Below are 18,127 nucleotides of genomic sequence, written 5' to 3' on the forward strand. Positions count from 1 at the left end.
TGTGGCACTACAGTGTCCCCATTCCAGTACAGCAGCCCCTAGTATTGTCGCTGCTGCCCTTTCTGTGTCACTGTTCCCAATTGTAATGAGCTCAGTTTGTCAGGGTGGATTAGTGCAAACATTTCAGTGCTTAAAGTCTTAGAACCCCCAGTAGCCTCCTGAAAAGAGTACTAGTCACAGGGACCAACTTGATACCTGGTCTAGCTGGCAGGCAGCCAAGAATGATGAATGTGAGAGATGGGGCGCACTGTCGCCTTGTGCTGCTGACACAGTCTAGTCGGCACACTATCCGCTACACTGCTCACAAGGTCGGATACTCGGCGGAAGCGGTCGGTGTTGGGAGCCACATGTGAATAAAGAAAGGGCCGCAAATTGGCCACCACTGCACTAGAGTTTCAGTTCTGGAAAATTTGTGGGCACCCAGAAATATAAGCCAGTTTTTTAACTTTTACCATGATATTGCTCCAACTGTCCAAAATGGCCACCTAAACTATATGCTTGTGGCAAAGAGTATGTTACTCAAACAACTTTCTGGAAATACAGGATATGATTTCTTTCAGAAATCGTTGTTCCTGTCTCCTATGGAGAGTAAAGGTTGCAAGTCACTAGCTCAACTGTTTGCAGGTACTATTTTATCACACTGCAATTTGCACAGCTTTTATAGTGTTAAGCTGCTGTGATGCTGTTAACGAGCAGATTCAGTCATGTGCTAGCTGCAGCATTAGAAACCATTGAACAATACCTTTTTTCCATTTTAGATGCTTTGGAATAATGATTTCTATTTTATGACCTATACATGACCTGTCAATGAGTCAGTCTGGCAGGATGTGTTCACTGTTTTGATGGAGGACATTAATTCTTTCCTGACGGTCACAGAAAATGTGCTTTCTAGGATTCTAATACCATATGTATTCTATTATGGGAGCACATATTATATTTATATCTGGACTTAATTGTTCTTCCCTTTGAATGAGAGATGTGCAAAAATGCCAGTGTCGCTCACATTTGTTACTGATATTTTCAAATGTAAAAAATTGTGTATAATTTTTACAATTATTTTGATAAATTCACTTGGCACTCAAAAGGGTTAATCATAGAATTTGCTTATGTTCTTTTGCTCTATTTTCTTCCCTAATTCTGTGTCAAATGCCAAAATCAGCCTGTGTTGCAGGCTTTTCAAAGACCAAAAGGGAAACCAGTGTGAAACAATAGAAAGACAAAAGGGGGTGCTTACACTGGAATTATTTTTTGCTATGAAAATTAATTTCTTGTTAAATCAGCTGCCATTTTTGAAGGTAATTGTAATAGTCTGATTGTACAACATATCCAAATTTTACTTTAGCAATCCTATTGAAAATTGATATTGTAGAAGAGATCTGACTGGTCTTGGACTGGACGTTTCCAAATCCTATGTTCTAGCTGTGGTAAAGGAGTCAGTCGGTGAGGAGTGAATTCTTGGGTACTTGTGTATTATCACGGCGCCCGATTTAATGTAATTTGCATACATACGTTTCGATCCGTGATGCGATTTAGCGGCCGATTTTCGGTCATTTCCTGCCGATTTGCATGCTATTTCCATAATTGCACTATCCATGTCAGCTCGAAGCATGGCGAGTGGATGCGGTACGCGTCCTCCCGACCTATTCATACCCCCACTATCCACGTCGACATGGAGTTGACTTTAGATAGTGTGGCGAGCGCAGCTCGCCACCAAGCCCGAAGCGCGGCGAGCGGACACGGATTACTTCACATGTATTCCGCGGCCGCTCGCCACGCTTTGGGGCTCGCTGCGCTTGCCACACTATGTAAAATCAACTCCACGCCGACGTGGATAGTGGGGGGTATGAAAAGGTCGGAGGACGCGTACCACCGCCCCTCGCGGGCTCCCTGCGTTCGCCACACTTCGGGTTGGCGTTGATAGTGGGGGTGACGTTGACAATGGGGGTGCATTTAACATTGTATGCACCAATCAGGGTGCTTGTACAATTAAAAATAGCATTGCATGCCGCTATATTGCATGCGATGCAGTACGGTGAACATCGTGGGCGCTGTGATAATACACAAGTACCAAATGAACTCCACGCCAATGTGGATAGTGGGGGTATGAACAGGACGCGTACCGCATCTGCTCGCCACGCATCGTGCAATGATGGAATAGCATGCAAATCGGCCGCTAAATCGCATGCGATTTGCGGCCGATTTTCGGCCGATTTCGCGGGCGCCGTGATAATACACAAGTACCTATTCTTGTTGTCCCCGTATGCTCCAATGAAAATAATTAGTTAGTGGCCACTCAAAGCAGACAGATACCTCTTAATCCAGAGGTTCACAAACTTTTTTAATCACGGCACCCTAGAGTATCAGAATATTTTTCAGGGCACCCCTAGGCCAAAGTTTGTTACCAAGAATAATAATAATAAAACATTTATGAAATAAGTTGTGCTTAAATGTCATCCTTAGGTCCAGTTATGTGGTGACGAACACGATTCACTTTTGTTTCCCCACATATTTTATAATTGGAATCCCCAAGCACTGATTTTTGCCTGTTTCATTGGCCATGAATAATTTGAATTGGTTCTGGACCCCCAACCTTAGGCACCCCTGCAAGTGCTTTGAGGCACCCCAGGGAGCCTAGGCGCACAGTTTGGGAACCACTGTCTTAATCTTTTTGCCTGTGTGTTATTATCTAGTCTTTGTTTATTACTGTTCTGTTCCTTTTGTACTGATCTTCGTGGTATACCTTAAATACTAATTCACATATATCATTTATTACTATTTCACATTCACTTTAATATGGTTTGTTAAATTTAGAAAAAAGCACTATTTTAGTTTGTATATGCAATAGTTGTGTGTTTTTTATGGTAAGCCCTCTATGGTGATTTATTGTGGGGCCTGGCAAGCAATAACCAATCTCTTCAGTACAGTGTTTAACTACACCTAGAAACAAGTTATGGGGGGGGGGGGGGGATTCAATCCCATACGAATTTCCTGGCCAGGCGAAAAATATACAACAATTTAATGATTAGTATTCAATCATGGGCGTTTTCACTTCTTTTGGGGGGGGGGGGGGGGGGGGGCTGGTCGAAAACAACTGCGAATTTGACAAAATACATGAATTTCGCCAATCCATGCCGTTTTTGCCAATGCTGGTGAAAAATCAGCACTGGGATTGTATAGGGTGTGTCAAAATTCACCCAAAGAACGGGCGAAAAATTGCAGATTTTCCACCTGGCAAATAATTTGCTCAGGATTGAATACTTACCTTGGTCTCAAAATGAAAGAATGTTTGGTAGATACATATATGAAGATAGTTATTGATCTGATTTGTGATGACAATTAGTCTTTTTTAACACTCTTGATTACCTTTCAGATGCTGAATTGAGCGATCTAATCCAAGGCATGCCGAATCCATGTGTGGCACAGGATGAGTTTAAAAAATGACGCTGGCCATGAGAAGGCGTCTTGCAATTTATACATTTATCCCCAACTCTCTGGAGAAGACTCAAACTGTTGCACTGTTCTGGCCACAAAGGAGTCCTCTGCCTCCGATGTCATCAAATCTGCAGTGGCTGCTCTTGGACTGGATGCATCCAAAACCTATGTTTTGGCTGAGGTGAAGGAGTCAGGAGGGGAGGAGTGGATTCTTGACATCAATGATTCCCCAGTGCAAAGGGTTCGGCTGTGGCCCCGCAAAGCACAAGAGAGTCACTTACAGACGGAAGGATACTATTTCCTGCTACAGGAGAAGAACCAGGATGGGAGCATTAAATATATCCATCTACCTCTTGCATCAGAAGAGGATAAAGCCAGGAGGCTTGTGGAAAGGGGCTTTCTACCCCGATCCCAGGAGGATTACAATGATTTGTGTAACTTGCCCAATCTTACAGAGTCAGCCATATTGGGAAACCTTAAGACCCGTTTTCTAAAGCAAAAGATCTACACATATGCAGGAAGTATCCTGATAGCCATCAATCCCTTCAAATTTTTACCCATCTATAATCCAAAGTATGTCAAAATGTATGACAACCACCAACTGGGTAAACTGGAGCCCCACATTTTTGCCATTGCAGATGTGTCTTATCATACTATGTTAAAGAAGAGAGTCAACCAATGCATAGTAATTTCTGGTGAGAGCGGCTCAGGAAAAACACAGAGCACAAATTTCCTAATACACTGTCTTACTGCACTGAGTCAGAAAGGCTATGCCAGTGGAGTCGAGCGGACCATATTGGGGGCTGGGCCTGTACTTGAGGTAATTTTATATTGCTAATTATGACATATTTTAACTGTAAATTTATGTCATCATGTGAATTTAACTTGCGGGTTAAGTGCTTGGTACTATTGGATTGCTAATGTTATCAACCAGAACTAGTGGCTTTCTTCTCGCACCATTCTCAAAATCCATGTTCACATCAAGACTAGCCCAAGGTACTGATGTTTGCATGTGGTAATAGTATTACGACCAGCACCTATCCCCTGCTATGCAGATAACCCTGACTAAGCTCCGGGCATTGGTACGAAGGTGTATCTCCTGGGTTAAAGTGCTCTTTTATCCAAGAGCTGCATTCCTACAATGCTAATTAAATTTCTTCAATATGTTTAAATGGGTTCTCAATGTAAAATATATTTATACAATTAACTATATACTATCTGTGGGCTGCTTGAAATGTGTAATGTGAGCCACTAACAGGGACTTGTCAAGACACTTGAAAATGCAGATTGCTGTTACTTCCTTTTGCACACAGAAACACATGGTTGGGAGTGAAAAGCTGCTGCTGTATTTTGTAGATAATTTGTTTGATGGAGAGCACCATTATGAGAGTTAATGATATTGTGATATAGATGTACATGTACATATGAGCTTTCCAGTCGTAGGTAAAAAAAAAAGCATATGGACGCTCTTAATTTAATTCAGTGTGTCAATATGTAGCCCATACATTTAGAAGATCCCTGCCAACGCCGATATTGGCGCCGGAGGGGGCAGGCATCAGCAAGTGCAGACACTTGCTGCTGCCACATGCACGGGGGGGGGGGGGGGGGGGCGACGGCGTGGTGGAACGACGGTCATGCTGTGGCATGTTTGGATTCTGGAGCTGGTGGTTAACGATGTACAGCTTAAGCACTAGGAGATATTATTCACAACATCACTCAGAAAGCCCTTTCTGAGTGACCTTGTACCAATATCATCTAGTGTGTATGGGCCTTTATAAGTACTTTAAGAAAGATTAGAGGCTTATCTAATAACACTCTACTTTGATTGTAACATGATCAAACTTTCATATAGAACGGAATGAATGAAGTTTGTCTTCACTTATACCGCTTTCACACCAAAGATGCTGGGTCGCACACATTTATTTGGACTTGGCTCCAATTCGGATGCAACCCAGTAGTTGTCCCCTTTTACACCACATTTCCACCGGCATAATGCCCGGAGGGTGATGCTGGAGAAGGCGGGCCCTAAACTGGCGCTTGGAGATTACATAATCTCCAAGCGCTGGGAAATCCACCAGAGTGGATCCACGCGGTGACAACCAACACGCTGGAGGCAAGTTCAGCACCCATGGAAAACTGCTGGATTGCCCCCAGCCTCCTACCATGAGGTGAATGGATGCGGCACACAGGCGTACATTCACCTCCTCCCCGGGTTCGCTGTGGTCTACATAGTACAGCAGACAGCAGTGGAGGCTGTACGTGGCCCCTACCCAACCTCCAGACTGACCGCAGGACACTGCGGGCATGAGATATGGGCTCCCTTCATTGGTGGAAACAATGACGCCCCTGACTCCGAAACCCTCTTTTCAGGGCACCGACGATACTGCCGCCGCCATCTTGCCGCACAGTCAACCCGGGACCCCACGGCGGGGGACCCCGGGGTAGTACTCACCACACGATGTCTTCAGACTGGACTAGGGGTGTGCGGCATGCCAGGGGTGTGCGCGCTGCAGCGCAATGCCCGCGGTAACATCACCCACGCAGGACAGTGGTCCTGTGGCAGGGACAGCTCGGTACCATGAAGTGGCCTGCAGCTGAACCCTTCCCCCAGTCTCCCACGACGCAGGACTGCTGTTGAGTCCAAAACAGCAGTCCCAAAATAATAAAGAAATTAAACAGAAGACAAAACTCTCTGGAGCTCTTCCTGATGCGTGCTTCTCCTGAGGCACATTTCTTAAACTGGCTAGAGGGAGGGGAGCAGAGGGGAGGAGCCAGTACACCCTGTATAAAGTTTTATAGTGCCTGTCTCCTACGGAAACCCTCTTTTCCCCATCGTTATGAACGACTTCCCTGTATCCCATAAGAATGTAAGCGAAAAATACCTACATACATGGTTATATTACAAGCAGCTGACATCAAGTCAAGCAAAATAACATATCTGCTGATTCTGTACCAGTCACACACACACACACACACACACACACACACACACACACACACACACACACACACGTAAAAACAATTATATTGCTGCAGCTTCTAAACTTTTGTTCAAGTAATCATTTGAACATGAAACCATAAGAATTGTGAGCTAGACAGAAGTATGCAAATTACTAGAATCAATGGGGGACATTTACTAAGATGGGAGTTCTATTTCACACGTGATGCTGCTTTGGGCACCTTCTAGAAGATGATAATCATATTTGATTGGTTGCCCATAGCAACATTCCATCTGAAATAGAACTCCAATCTTGGTAAATTTTCCCCCAATCTTGGTAAATTTTCCCCCAATTCCCCCAGTTTATATTTTCAAAATGTATACTGTAAATATGATATCTAAAATATATTTTTTGAAGGTGTTATCTAAGAATTTAGGGGGTATTTATCAAAGCTTTTAGAGATAAAACAGATCAAGGGCAGTATGGATGGTGTAATGGTTAGCATTACTTCCTCACAGCGCTGAGGTCATGGGTTCCATTCCCACCATGGCTCTAACTGTGTGGAGTTTGTAATAACAAATTAACCCTATAATGTCTGTGTGTGCCTGTACAAGTAATATAGATTGTAAGCTCCACTGGGGCAGGGACTGATGTGAATGTTCAAATATTCTCTGTAAAGCGCTGCGGAATATGTGTGCGCTATATAAGAAACTTAATAAATAAAATAAAGTACCAACTAATCAGCTACTGTAATTTTTCAAACACAGCCAATTAAATGTAAGACCCAAGATGATTGGATACTCCTCTCACAATTCCCTTGTCAGCTAACAGGCTAGACAAATCTTTGGGCAATTGTAAATAACAAAGTGTTAATAGCTGTAATTAGAGTGTCAAGGTTTATACAAAACATTTTGTAATCAGGGCCGGTGCAAGCCTCCCCCCCGCCCCAGGCAAATCCTCCGCCCGCCGCCCAGGTCCGGGCGATACTGCAGCCGGCGCTCCGGGGGGGGGGGGGGGATTGCAGGCGATACCGCAACAGGCGCCTGTGCTCTGGGGGGTGTGCGGGCTATACTGCGATGGGTGCCCGCAGCCTCCGTGTCCAGGGGGGGGGGGGGGGGGGGGGAGAGGGAAGCCCACTGTCTTACCTGTCCTGCTCCCAGCTTTCTATGGTACCTCTCCTAGGCGGCTCCAGCCCGGTTTGTAATTGTACACAATATCGAGAAGCTCTCAGTAAGTGCTGATTATATAGTATTTCCCCGTTGTGCACCTTACCTTAAACATTTCCATGATGCTGTCTTTGGTAAGTGCTCTCCTTCCTTCTCTACTTTATGATCTTGCTACTTTGTGGGGCCTACTTGTGAAATATTATTTCCAGGAAATCCCCAGAAAAAAACCCCACCAGGCCGGTAAAAGTAAATATCATGGATTCCCGGGATGTATCATGGAAGGACCGTAGTAAATCTCTCCAAATATTAAACAGCCCCCACACATCCTACAAGAGAAGAATCCCACATGTTTCTTTGGGGGCTGCAATGCAAATACATAAAAAATAAAAAATAAAAAGGTAGGGGGGGGGGGGGGTTGCCGGATGACTGCCCGACAGTCAGGATTCAGATGGCCATGATACTTTTTTCCACGATGACATGTGGGAATCGACTTGGGATAAGTACCTGGTTCCTTTGTGTTATCACAGCTCCTTGGGGTGCTTATTAGCAATATGATTATTGTGCCTGAGGCTAACTGAACAGCCCCAAGTGAATTTATAAGATGCAGTAATTTACCACAGGTAATTGTAATCCTTTAAAATTACACAAATTAAAGGGGTATTTAATTTGATTACTAACCAGGGCACACACTCCAAACGGAGTGTAGAAAACCTTCCCTTCACAGGCGAACGGTTGTTTGGCTGTGATTTAGATGAGTTAATCTCTAAAGCCACAGCAGGGAAGTCCACCTTCCTGCCATCGACCCCACAGGCGCCCAAGCGTCCTTTTCCTTCTCACACCCAGCAGTACTTTCGGACCGGCAAATTCCGCCCAAAAGCCAGGGGTGGTTCAAATGCAGCCAGAGGCTCCCGAGGTAAATTCAGGAAGCCTTCTGCTTCGGCCACCACAGAGTGGCCATCCGGGGCAGCTGCAAGTAAACCCGCAGCATGACGGTGGGGCTCCACCTATAGCTCCGGTCGAGGTGGGAGCCAGACTGGCGTTCTTCGGCCATGTTTGGGAAGCCTCGTGCCTCAATTCTTGGGTACGGGCTCTTATTTTGCACGGCTACAAGCTGGAGTTTGCAATACAACCACCTCACAGGTTTTTCAAATCAGGCCTTCCAGTGTCCCCAGTGGACCAAATGGTTTTGCAGCACGCAATCCAAAAACTAATACAGGCCAGAGTAATAACCCCGGTCCCTCCCCTGGAAAGGGGGCAGGGTTATTATTCAAATTTATTTGTGGTCCCAAAACCGGACGGGTCGGTTCGCCCAATACTAAACCTAAAATCCCTGATCCCATTCTTGTCTGTAACCAAGTTCAAGATGGAGTCCTTGCGGGCCGTGATAGCGGCACTGGAGGAAGGGGAGTTCTTGGCATCTTTGGATGTGAACTACGCCTACCTTCACATCCCAATTTGGCCACCTCATCAAAAATATCTGAGGTTTGCGCTGCTGAACGATCACCATCAGTTCCGCGCACTGCCGTTCGGCCTGTCCTCAGCCCCGCGCATATTCACCAAGGTGATGGCGGAGATGATGGTGGTTCTCAGGAAACCAAGGGATCTGTGTCATACCATACTTGTACGACCTGCTTGTAAAGGCGAGGTCGTCGGAGGAGCTGCAGGCAGCCTTACAGATTACCATGCAGACCTTGTCGAGTCACGGTTGGCTCCTGAATTTAGCAAAGTCCTCTCTGATCCCTTCGCAGAGACTCCAGTTCCTGGGGATGGTGTTGGATACCGCTCTTATGAGAGTATTCCTGCCACAAGAAAAGATTGTGGCCATTCAACAGCTGGTCACAGACCTGTTGAAAACCCCCCAAGTGTCAGTGCACCAGTGCATTGTCCTTCTAGGAAAGATGGTGGCCTCCTTCGAGGCCCTCCAATTCGGGAGGTTTCACAGCAGGATTTTCCAGCTCTATCTCCTGAGCAAATGGTCCGGTTCACATCTTCAGATGCATCGGAAGATTGTGTTGTCATCTCGGACGAGACTATCACTCCAGTGGTGGCTCCACACGCCCAACCTGCTGGCAGGGCGAAGGATTGGCATCCAAAATTGGGTCTTAGTCACCACGGATGCGAGCCTCCTCGGATGGGGTGCTGTAACCATGGGTCAGTCCTTTCAGGGCAAATGGACCTACTGGGAAACACGTCTCCATATCAACAACCTGGAGTTACGTGCTGTGTATTATGCAATCCTGGAGCCGGGACCAAAAGCAGGTCCTGCATGCGGGAAGCAACAAAGATCCTGTCCTGGGCAGAGAGTCACTGTCAGGCTCTATCTGCCATATTCATACCCGGGGTGGACAACTGGGAAGCCGACTTCCTCAGTCGCCACGAGCTTCACCCCGGGGAATGGAGTTTACACCACCAGGTGTTCAGTGCTCTGGTGGCTCGGTGGGGGACCCCACTAGTAGAAATGATGGCATCGAGACACAATTAGAAAGTGTCCAGGTACTTCTCCAGGGCGAGAGACCCTCAGGCAGAGGGAGTGGACGGCCTCTCCATACCGTGGGCGTTCAACAGCCTGATTTATGTCTTCCCACCGATTCCCCTAGTGGCTCGGGTGTTAAGGAAGATAAGGAGAGACGGAGCAGAAGTCATTCTAGTGGCTCAGGACTGGCCACGAAGGACGTGGTACCCAGATCTTCTAAGTCTTCAAAGGGACTCGTGGCGTCTACCTCTGCAAAGAGACCTGCTCATGCAAGGTCCGTGCGTCTTCCAGGCCTTAGAGCAGCTTCGTTTGACGGCCTGGAGGTTGAGCGGCAGATCCTAACAGAGAAAGGATTTCACACATCAGTCATCAAGACCATGATGAGTGCTAGGAAGCCAGTAACGGCTGCACATTACCATCATATCTGGAGGAGATATGAAGGATGGTGTGAACAAGGGAAGTTTGCCCCGGCGGAGTTTAAACTTGAAAGATTCCTCAGATTCCTTCAATCTGGCTTGGATCTGGGCCTACGTTTAGGCTCCTTGAAAGTGCAGGTATCTGCACTGTCTGTCTTTTTCCAAAAGAAGCTGGCTAATATACCTGAAGTGCAGACGTTTCTGCAAGGCGTCTTGCATATACAGCCTCCTTTTGTGGCCCCTACTCCACCATGGGACTTGGATGTCGTTCTGACGTTCCTATGATCCTCCTGGTTCGAACCGCTGGAGGAAATAGATTTAAAATATCTTACATGGAAGACAGTGGTCTTATTAGCCTTAGCCTAGGCGGGTCTCTGAGCTGGGGGCGTTAACCTGCAAGAGCCCTTATCTGTTCTTCTATGAAGACAGGGCAGAATTACGCACTAATCCGCGTTTTCTTCCCAAGGCGGTGTCAGCGTTCCACGTGAACCAACCAATTGTGGTTCCGGCTAGTGGCCCTCAGTCTGAAGTGCCGACAGCTTTGGATGTGGTTCGGGTTCTCCGTGTGTATATCTGGAGAATGGCAAGAATTCGAAAGACTGAAGGACTTTTTGTCTTATATGATGCCCAAAAAATCGGGCGCCCTGCTTCCAAGCAGTCTATTGCACGCTGGATCTGTGCAACCATTAAACAGGCTTATGTGGTGGCGAAGCTTCCTATGCCTGCTGGGGTGAAAGCCCACTCAACTCGTTCAGTGGGGACTTCCTGGGCGCTGCCCAAGGAGTGTCGGCCTTACAATTGTGTAGAGCCGCTACATTGTCAGGCCAATACACTTTTTTGTCAAGTTTTACAAATTTGATGCTTTGGCCACTGAAGATACTCAGTTTGGGCAAGCGGTGCTGCGGCAATCTCCGCACAATCCCGCCCGTTCTGATGTCTTTGGTATATCCCCATCGTTATGAACGACTTCCCTGTATCCCATAAAAATGTAAGCGAAAATAGGATTTTAATACCTACCGGTAAATCCTTTTCTCTGAGTTCTTATGGGATACAGGGCGCCCGCCTCTGTACACGATGTAAACAATAAAGGTTACCCTTGTAACCTTCACCCTCATGACCGCCAGGAACACAGGGTAATGAAAGGACCCAGTATTGGTCCACGGCTCACCAGAGTGAGTAAGGCAAAACTCCGCACAGAGGCGGGCGCCCTGTATCCCATAAGAACTCAGAGAAAAGGATTTACCGGTAGGTAGTAAAATCCTATTTTTATTCTTCAATCACTGACACATCTGTGCTCCTTCAGCAACTTGGTTGCAAAAGCATTTTTCATGCCCCCGCATTTTAAGCGGATATTTTGCACATCTCTCACAGCAACGTTGGCACTCAAAGGGTTCATAGTCCTTTTCTGTTAGAGCACTTTAGAATCTGATCACTGCCTTTTAGAACTTGCATATGCTAAAATGTCAAAGTCCCATTTGAGTGCTGAAATGGGTGAGCTGAAATGCAGGTGTTGGCAACAGAATACTGAGACGGGTACTTGCGTATCTGTAGGGGCGCCTGTGGATGGGTTGCTTTGTCGAGCTGCAACCAGAAAAGAAGGGGATGTCACTGCCTTTTATAAGAACAAATACATATGGGATGATGATTGCGCTATATGAGTGACATTATATATATTTTATACATTTTATTACAGTCTTTATTTAAAGATTTACCGATGCGTTTCGCTGCAAACTGCAGCTTTTAAAAAGGAATGCCACCCCCATTATTAAATTGGAGGAAGCATTCAAAAGGACGCCACCACACCACCCACTACTCTGATTATCTCTTTTGGGCCCAAAAAGAGGGACACTGCAAAAATTGAGGTAACCTTAATATTCTGGATGCAGCTTTTTTCTCGAAAATCTCTTACTCCTATTTTAAGATTTTTTTTTTTTATTAACTGAATTACATCCTTTTAATCAATTATACATGTATTAATTAATGCACATCTTTATATATTTTTTATAACTTTCACTGTATTAGTCTTATTATTTAATGTCACTCATAATGCGCTACCATCATCCCATATACCGTATATTTGTTGGTAACAGGATGCATCCGAACAGAGCTACATTTGAATAGCTCCGTTGGGCTAGCGGTTGCTGTCTATGCAGACATTTTAATTTGGCTCAATTTGTACTGTATGTGCCGAAACTTGTACCCTAATATAGTGTTACTTATAACTTGCAGTTGTCCAGACTGAAGCATCAGAGTATGCATGTAGAATACACAGGCACACAAGCTAAGCATTCCCATGAAATATGCCTTTTTAATTACAGATGAAAGCATCCTTTCACAGATGATAAAGTTGGCCTGATGGTAATGACATACCTGCTGTATAAATTATACTGAGCATTTTTGTCCTATTTTTTTATTTGACATTAAACTGATTTCCAAATAGAAATGTGCTTTTCTGACATTAGTATGTGGTAGTGCGTATACCAAAGGATTATATTAAAGTCTACATTTTTGTAAGGTTTTCCATTTCAGAGTGAGCAGTTTTGGACTAAGTAAACGTGGCAGTGTTAGTGGTTCAAAAAGGGTGTGTTCAAAATGCCATATGCACCCCCCCCCTTCACCCAGACAGAGCTGTTGTCATTCTGCCAAGCTGCTGTGAGTAGGGAGCGATTTGTGTTTCATTTTGTATATTCTTCTGTGCGAACAGATATGATCCATTTGCCCACACCTATATTATCTTGTTACTGTGCTGCTCCCTCGAATGGCTTTAGATGTCTTGCCTGTTTCTAGCCACAGGTCACTTTGATTCCTTAACATGCGTTTGCAAGTACATTTTTCTGCTGAGAGAAAATATTCTGTAGAGTAAAGTAGTCCATTCTTACATTTTTTTTTTTTTATTATTAACAACTTTTAACCAGAGGCATATGAAACGGCTTCTTATCCTGCTTCCTGGAAGTGACTGTGTTCCTGTTTAACCAGTATAGATATGTGAATTTTTTTAAAAGGCTCCATCCTTGCTAATCAGTATGCCTCCGGTTCCGTGAAGGTGTATTGTAAAGGGGAAATAAATCCACCTCAGGTTCTGCAGCGGAGTACAATGTTTTGGATGTCCTGTAATCTGTTTGTGTCTGCACTGTCATCATAAATGTACATGCATAAGCTGGTAGTTACTAGAAGGCTTATCAGTCAAGGAGTGATGTGCTTCAGTGTGCAACTGTGCATGTAAATGTTGATCAGCATTAAATATGCATTGCCAGTGCTGTGGTTCAAGTTTCTACATGTTCACAACTAAGTACTGTCCATACTTATAGTCTGTGCTTCTCTTTTCGATTGATTTGGTTTAACCCTTTTGAGTGCCAACATTGCTGTGAGAGCTCTTTAAAATATATTCTATCTAGTGCCTGCCACCACTGCCCTGCTCTGTGTAATACCGCTTTCAGACCGCACTCCGAACACGGCATATTGCCGTGTTCGCGGAGCCTAAACACGGGTCACGGTGCGGTCTGAAAAGGGCACCACGGGTCGAGCAACATGGGTGTTCAACCCTGGTATTGACCAGGGTTGAACACGGCTATGACCCGTGTCAACTGCAGTGTGAACGGGTGCCTGGGTCGAGCGACCCGTGTCCCGTTCACAGTATGGAGGAGGCAGCACTGTTAGCTCCAAGTACTGCCTCCTCCCGAGCCCCCGATGACGCGCCGCCGCCCAGCACCGCCCCATGTGACGTCACCGACTCGGCAATATGCCGTGTCGGAACTTTCAGACCGCATTGCCGTATTGCTCTGGGGATGGGTCCCGTGTCCTTATCCCGTGTGCGACACGGCATTTGCGGTCTGAAAGTAGTATAAGTGACAATGCAGGGCAGGGGGTTGAGAGTGTATGGGGGTGTAGAGTTCAGCGTTACATTGACAAACTCATTCCCGAACATCCTGGGATAGAAAAAATGCCCCGGGATTGGCATCCCTATACGTAGTACAGTGCTAACCTATCTGGCTGCATGTTCAGCTGAAATCTTTTTTTTGCTATTGGCATTGTAAATGTAGATTTATTATTGTGGATGTGGAATACATAGCTTGTTTATAGCAGATTACCTTCTCTTCATGACATGCTGGGCACACCCATAGATTACACACTCCATGTACAGTTCCTACAATTATATGTTGTGAAAAACCACTGCCAATTCAGCAGGTTTTGGGCACCGTTTCTCTTGGATCAGCTCTAAACTAGACATTCTGACGTCGAGATAGAGTTGATTACTATGTTTTAGGTTTGCCTTATTTATATGTTGTATGTTTCTTTTATGGTGGATTACAGGTGTTTCTTTAATGGTTCAATAAGATTTATTGGGCCTGTTTTTCATTTGATTCTCTTTCCAGATCTTGAAAGCTAGATCCTGACAATTATGTAGGCCTTGTGAAAGGCTGCAAGAGCTTGTGACAGTATTGTCTTCTGTTCAACAAAAAAGTTATTTTGTTAATTTTAAAATTGTCCATATTTGTTATTCCTATTGCATTTCTTTACTTAGCTTCTTTTTTTTTTTTTTTCAATGTTATTATTTGTCCTTTGCAGTCGTCACTGGCCCATTTGTTACAGTGCTGGATTTGGCACTGCCTCTTTAAATGCATTACCACCTCATCCCTTTTAAAGTTAAGCACATGGCTTGTGTTCATCCATATTAATGTGAGCCAGATATGTCAGACATGAGTGAACTTCCTTTTGTAATTACATTCTGCAGAGGAAGCAGCTTGTACATAGCATAGTGATGGATTTTTCAATTTATGCTAAAGCACTTCGAAAACTACTAAGGGCAGTGTGTATATATTTTATGAAGAAAATGTCAATTTACATACTGTGTATTTTTAGGTGGTATATATTAAAATATCAACAAAAAAAATCAATAATACATTTCCATTTTTCCATTTTGCGTAAGTTTAAATGTTTATCTTTTGTGATCGCACCTCACATCATTTATGATGGATATTTGTATGATGTTGTGTGGATACATAATTTGAGCAATAAAATGTAAATATTTTAAGGCAAGTGGTTTTATCCCTTTTTAAACCGTTTTTATGAACCACTAGTGGACTTATCTACAACTAGGAACTTCCCTTGTTTGCTTTGTTTCCCTCCAGCTAATACCGTATTTAGTTGATGGATCTACGATGTCTAGATTGACCATGTTTAGTTAGACACTTAAAGATAGATCGACAGTAATGGAAGTTAGACGCAAGTATTAGGTCGCCAGGAGCGTGGTCAACGGTCACATGGTAGACATGAGTTTTTCACAGTTTTTTTGTGCAGGTCCCCTTGGTTCATACTTTACTATCCAAGTGGACATAGATTATAATAGTGTGCCAAGCGTAGCAAGGTAGTGTCCGAAGCAAGCCATGCGATGTGCACGTATACAGTATATATAGTATACAGTAACCACCTCAACCTATGTCAACAGCCACCAAAAAATTTGAAAAACTTGTCAACCATGTAACCATTGACCATGCTCTCTTTGAACTAGCACTTGCGTCTATCTTTCACTACTGTAGATATAGACGGAGTTGACTATCTAGAGGCGTTAAACTAGATGGGTTTGAATAAGGGTAAAAAAAAATGTAACCTGCTCTATCTGGACAGCGTCGATCTGCTGTAACATAACCGGCTAATACAGGGTTATCAATATAATTGTCTGAACTGGCCTATTCTCCACACATGTTAAAGCACACTGCAGTACTTTGTTACATCTCTCAGGGCCTGCGGAGAATGGTCATACGACTCCAGCGCTCACTATGATCTCATCAGTCTCTGCAGATCCCTGACTCACACATTCTTTCAGCATAAATACTACAAAATCTAGTTCTAGTCTGCCTTCTAGGGCTGTGTTTGCTGCTTTTGTTTTGCTCTTTGTTTCCCTTACATTCTGCTTTCGATGCATGTTTAGAGTTACCATGATACTAAAGACCAAAGAAAATGCTCTGTCCCCAAATCTTGCCTATACATTTTTAATTTGTAACTCCTCCACTAGAGCATGCCTCCATTGCACAATATGAATTGTAATTTCAGAATAGCAGATGGCAACATGTAGTATGCTCCCTAGTTACCAGTGGGCTCATCAATAATATGCAGTAATGGCTATGTTTTATTGACGAATACAAGATATGTTTAAAAAAAATAGTAGTAGTATTCCTATAGAGCCAACATGTGATGGTGACCTATGTTATAACCAGCACATGCAGTTAAGAACACACATTCAGAAATACATTTTTAGTAGGCCAGAAATGTTTTCTATCAAAAGCTGGTGATTGGTAGTGACGTGGAGTCGGTGAGTGTTCCCCAGATAGACTATCTGGTGTGTCCCCCACAGCAGGGCTTATGTAGAGTTGGATATAATTTGCACATTGATCTCTAAAGTAAAATGCGTCTCCAGACAAAAGCTTCTTTTTAATACCCCTTTTCCATCAGCAAGCCGGGTCGCACCCGGGATTTTGTACCGGGCTACAAACTGGGTGCAACCCGGCTTACAAACCCATTCATGTCTTTGATGTGTGTTACCCATTTTGATATTTTGTACTCACATATTTTTTTTTCTCTTGCTAGGCTTTTGGAAATGCCAAAACAGCCCACAATAACAATTCCAGCCGCTTCGGAAAATTTATTCAGGTCAATTATTTGGAGAGTGGCATCGTGCGTGGGTGAGTAATATGTAACTTTCCTTGAAAGCAACAAACATTACCAAACAGCTGAATGGGTGGGGTATGTGACTCCGACAGTCATTATCCCGACTAGCCGGAGTCAGACAGCATGGCGAGCGCAAAAAAGCCCCTTGCGGGCTCGCTGCGCTCGCCACGCAGCGGGCGCGGTGGCTCGCTATACGAGCCACCTATTCTATTCTCCCTCTATGGGGGTCGTGGACCCCCACGAGGGAAAATAGCGGGTGGCCGTCGGGCACCCGGCTGTCGGCGTTTTGACAGTCGGGATCCCGACGTCGGGTAAATGACCGTTCGGCACCCAACTGAATAATATAGATTGATTACTGGTAAAAAACAGAATTAGAAGTCCCCAAGTACATTACAGTGCATTGCTTTGTAGTAAGATTTACATTGTCTTGGTAAATGATGGTAAAGAACACTTCTCAAGATCATTGTATTGGGAAATGAGGCAAAACTCCCTTTTGCTGGAAGTTTGATATTTTGTAGTGGTGAGTACACACTGTGGAGGTCATTCTAGTTGATTCGGGCCGTTGCGATGGTGAAGGCATGCCTATATTCGCTTATGTGCAGGCCTACTATGCAGGTGCCTTCGCCGGAGGGGGACAGGGGACATTTGCATGGGAATGCACTGCGTTTCCGGAGCGTAGCCACAAAACCGCTTATTGACTTAACCGGACTTCAGTTGCCCACCCTGTTCTCAAGAGGCTGAGACTGACTTTGCGAGCACTACAGAAATCCTAATTTGGGGCCCTCACGCAAATTTGGCGGGGACATTTGGCATATAGCCGGTAGTGGGCTTTTGCATGCCCAGTGGGCGGTGTTGCAAGGCTCGCAAAGCAGCTAAATAACGCAAATTAGCCCAAATCGCTTAAGAGTATGGGAGCATTTAGTTTTCTCAATTAAGTTTTACTACAAGAACAATTTATAGTCTACATGCTACACAGTAACTAATTTTCCCCTATGACCTTAAACAAAAAAACATAAAATGATTTCACCTTGAATA

At 44.6% G+C, this 18,127-nt stretch overlaps 1 protein-coding gene across 9 annotated transcripts in view; it reads left to right on the plus strand.

Annotated features, from left to right (window-relative positions):
• MYO9B (myosin IXB) overlaps nt 1-18,127 on the plus strand; it is a 108,828-nt gene that overhangs the window by 30,916 nt on the left and 59,785 nt on the right. For all 9 annotated transcript variants that reach the window (XM_083180897.1, XM_083180924.1, XM_083180915.1 and 6 more), the window contains exons 2-3: nt 3,371-4,252; nt 17,012-17,106. In XM_083180897.1, coding sequence (XP_083037023.1) covers nt 3,425-4,252; nt 17,012-17,106 — 923 coding nt within the window. In that variant the 5' untranslated portion in view covers nt 3,371-3,424. The remainder of the gene's footprint in view (nt 1-3,370; nt 4,253-17,011; nt 17,107-18,127) is intronic.

The sequence above is a fragment of the Crinia signifera genome, chromosome 1, assembly GCF_055691185.1.
Source record: "Crinia signifera chromosome 1, ASM5569118v1, whole genome shotgun sequence".
In the NCBI taxonomy this organism is placed as follows: Eukaryota; Metazoa; Chordata; class Amphibia; order Anura; family Myobatrachidae; genus Crinia; species Crinia signifera.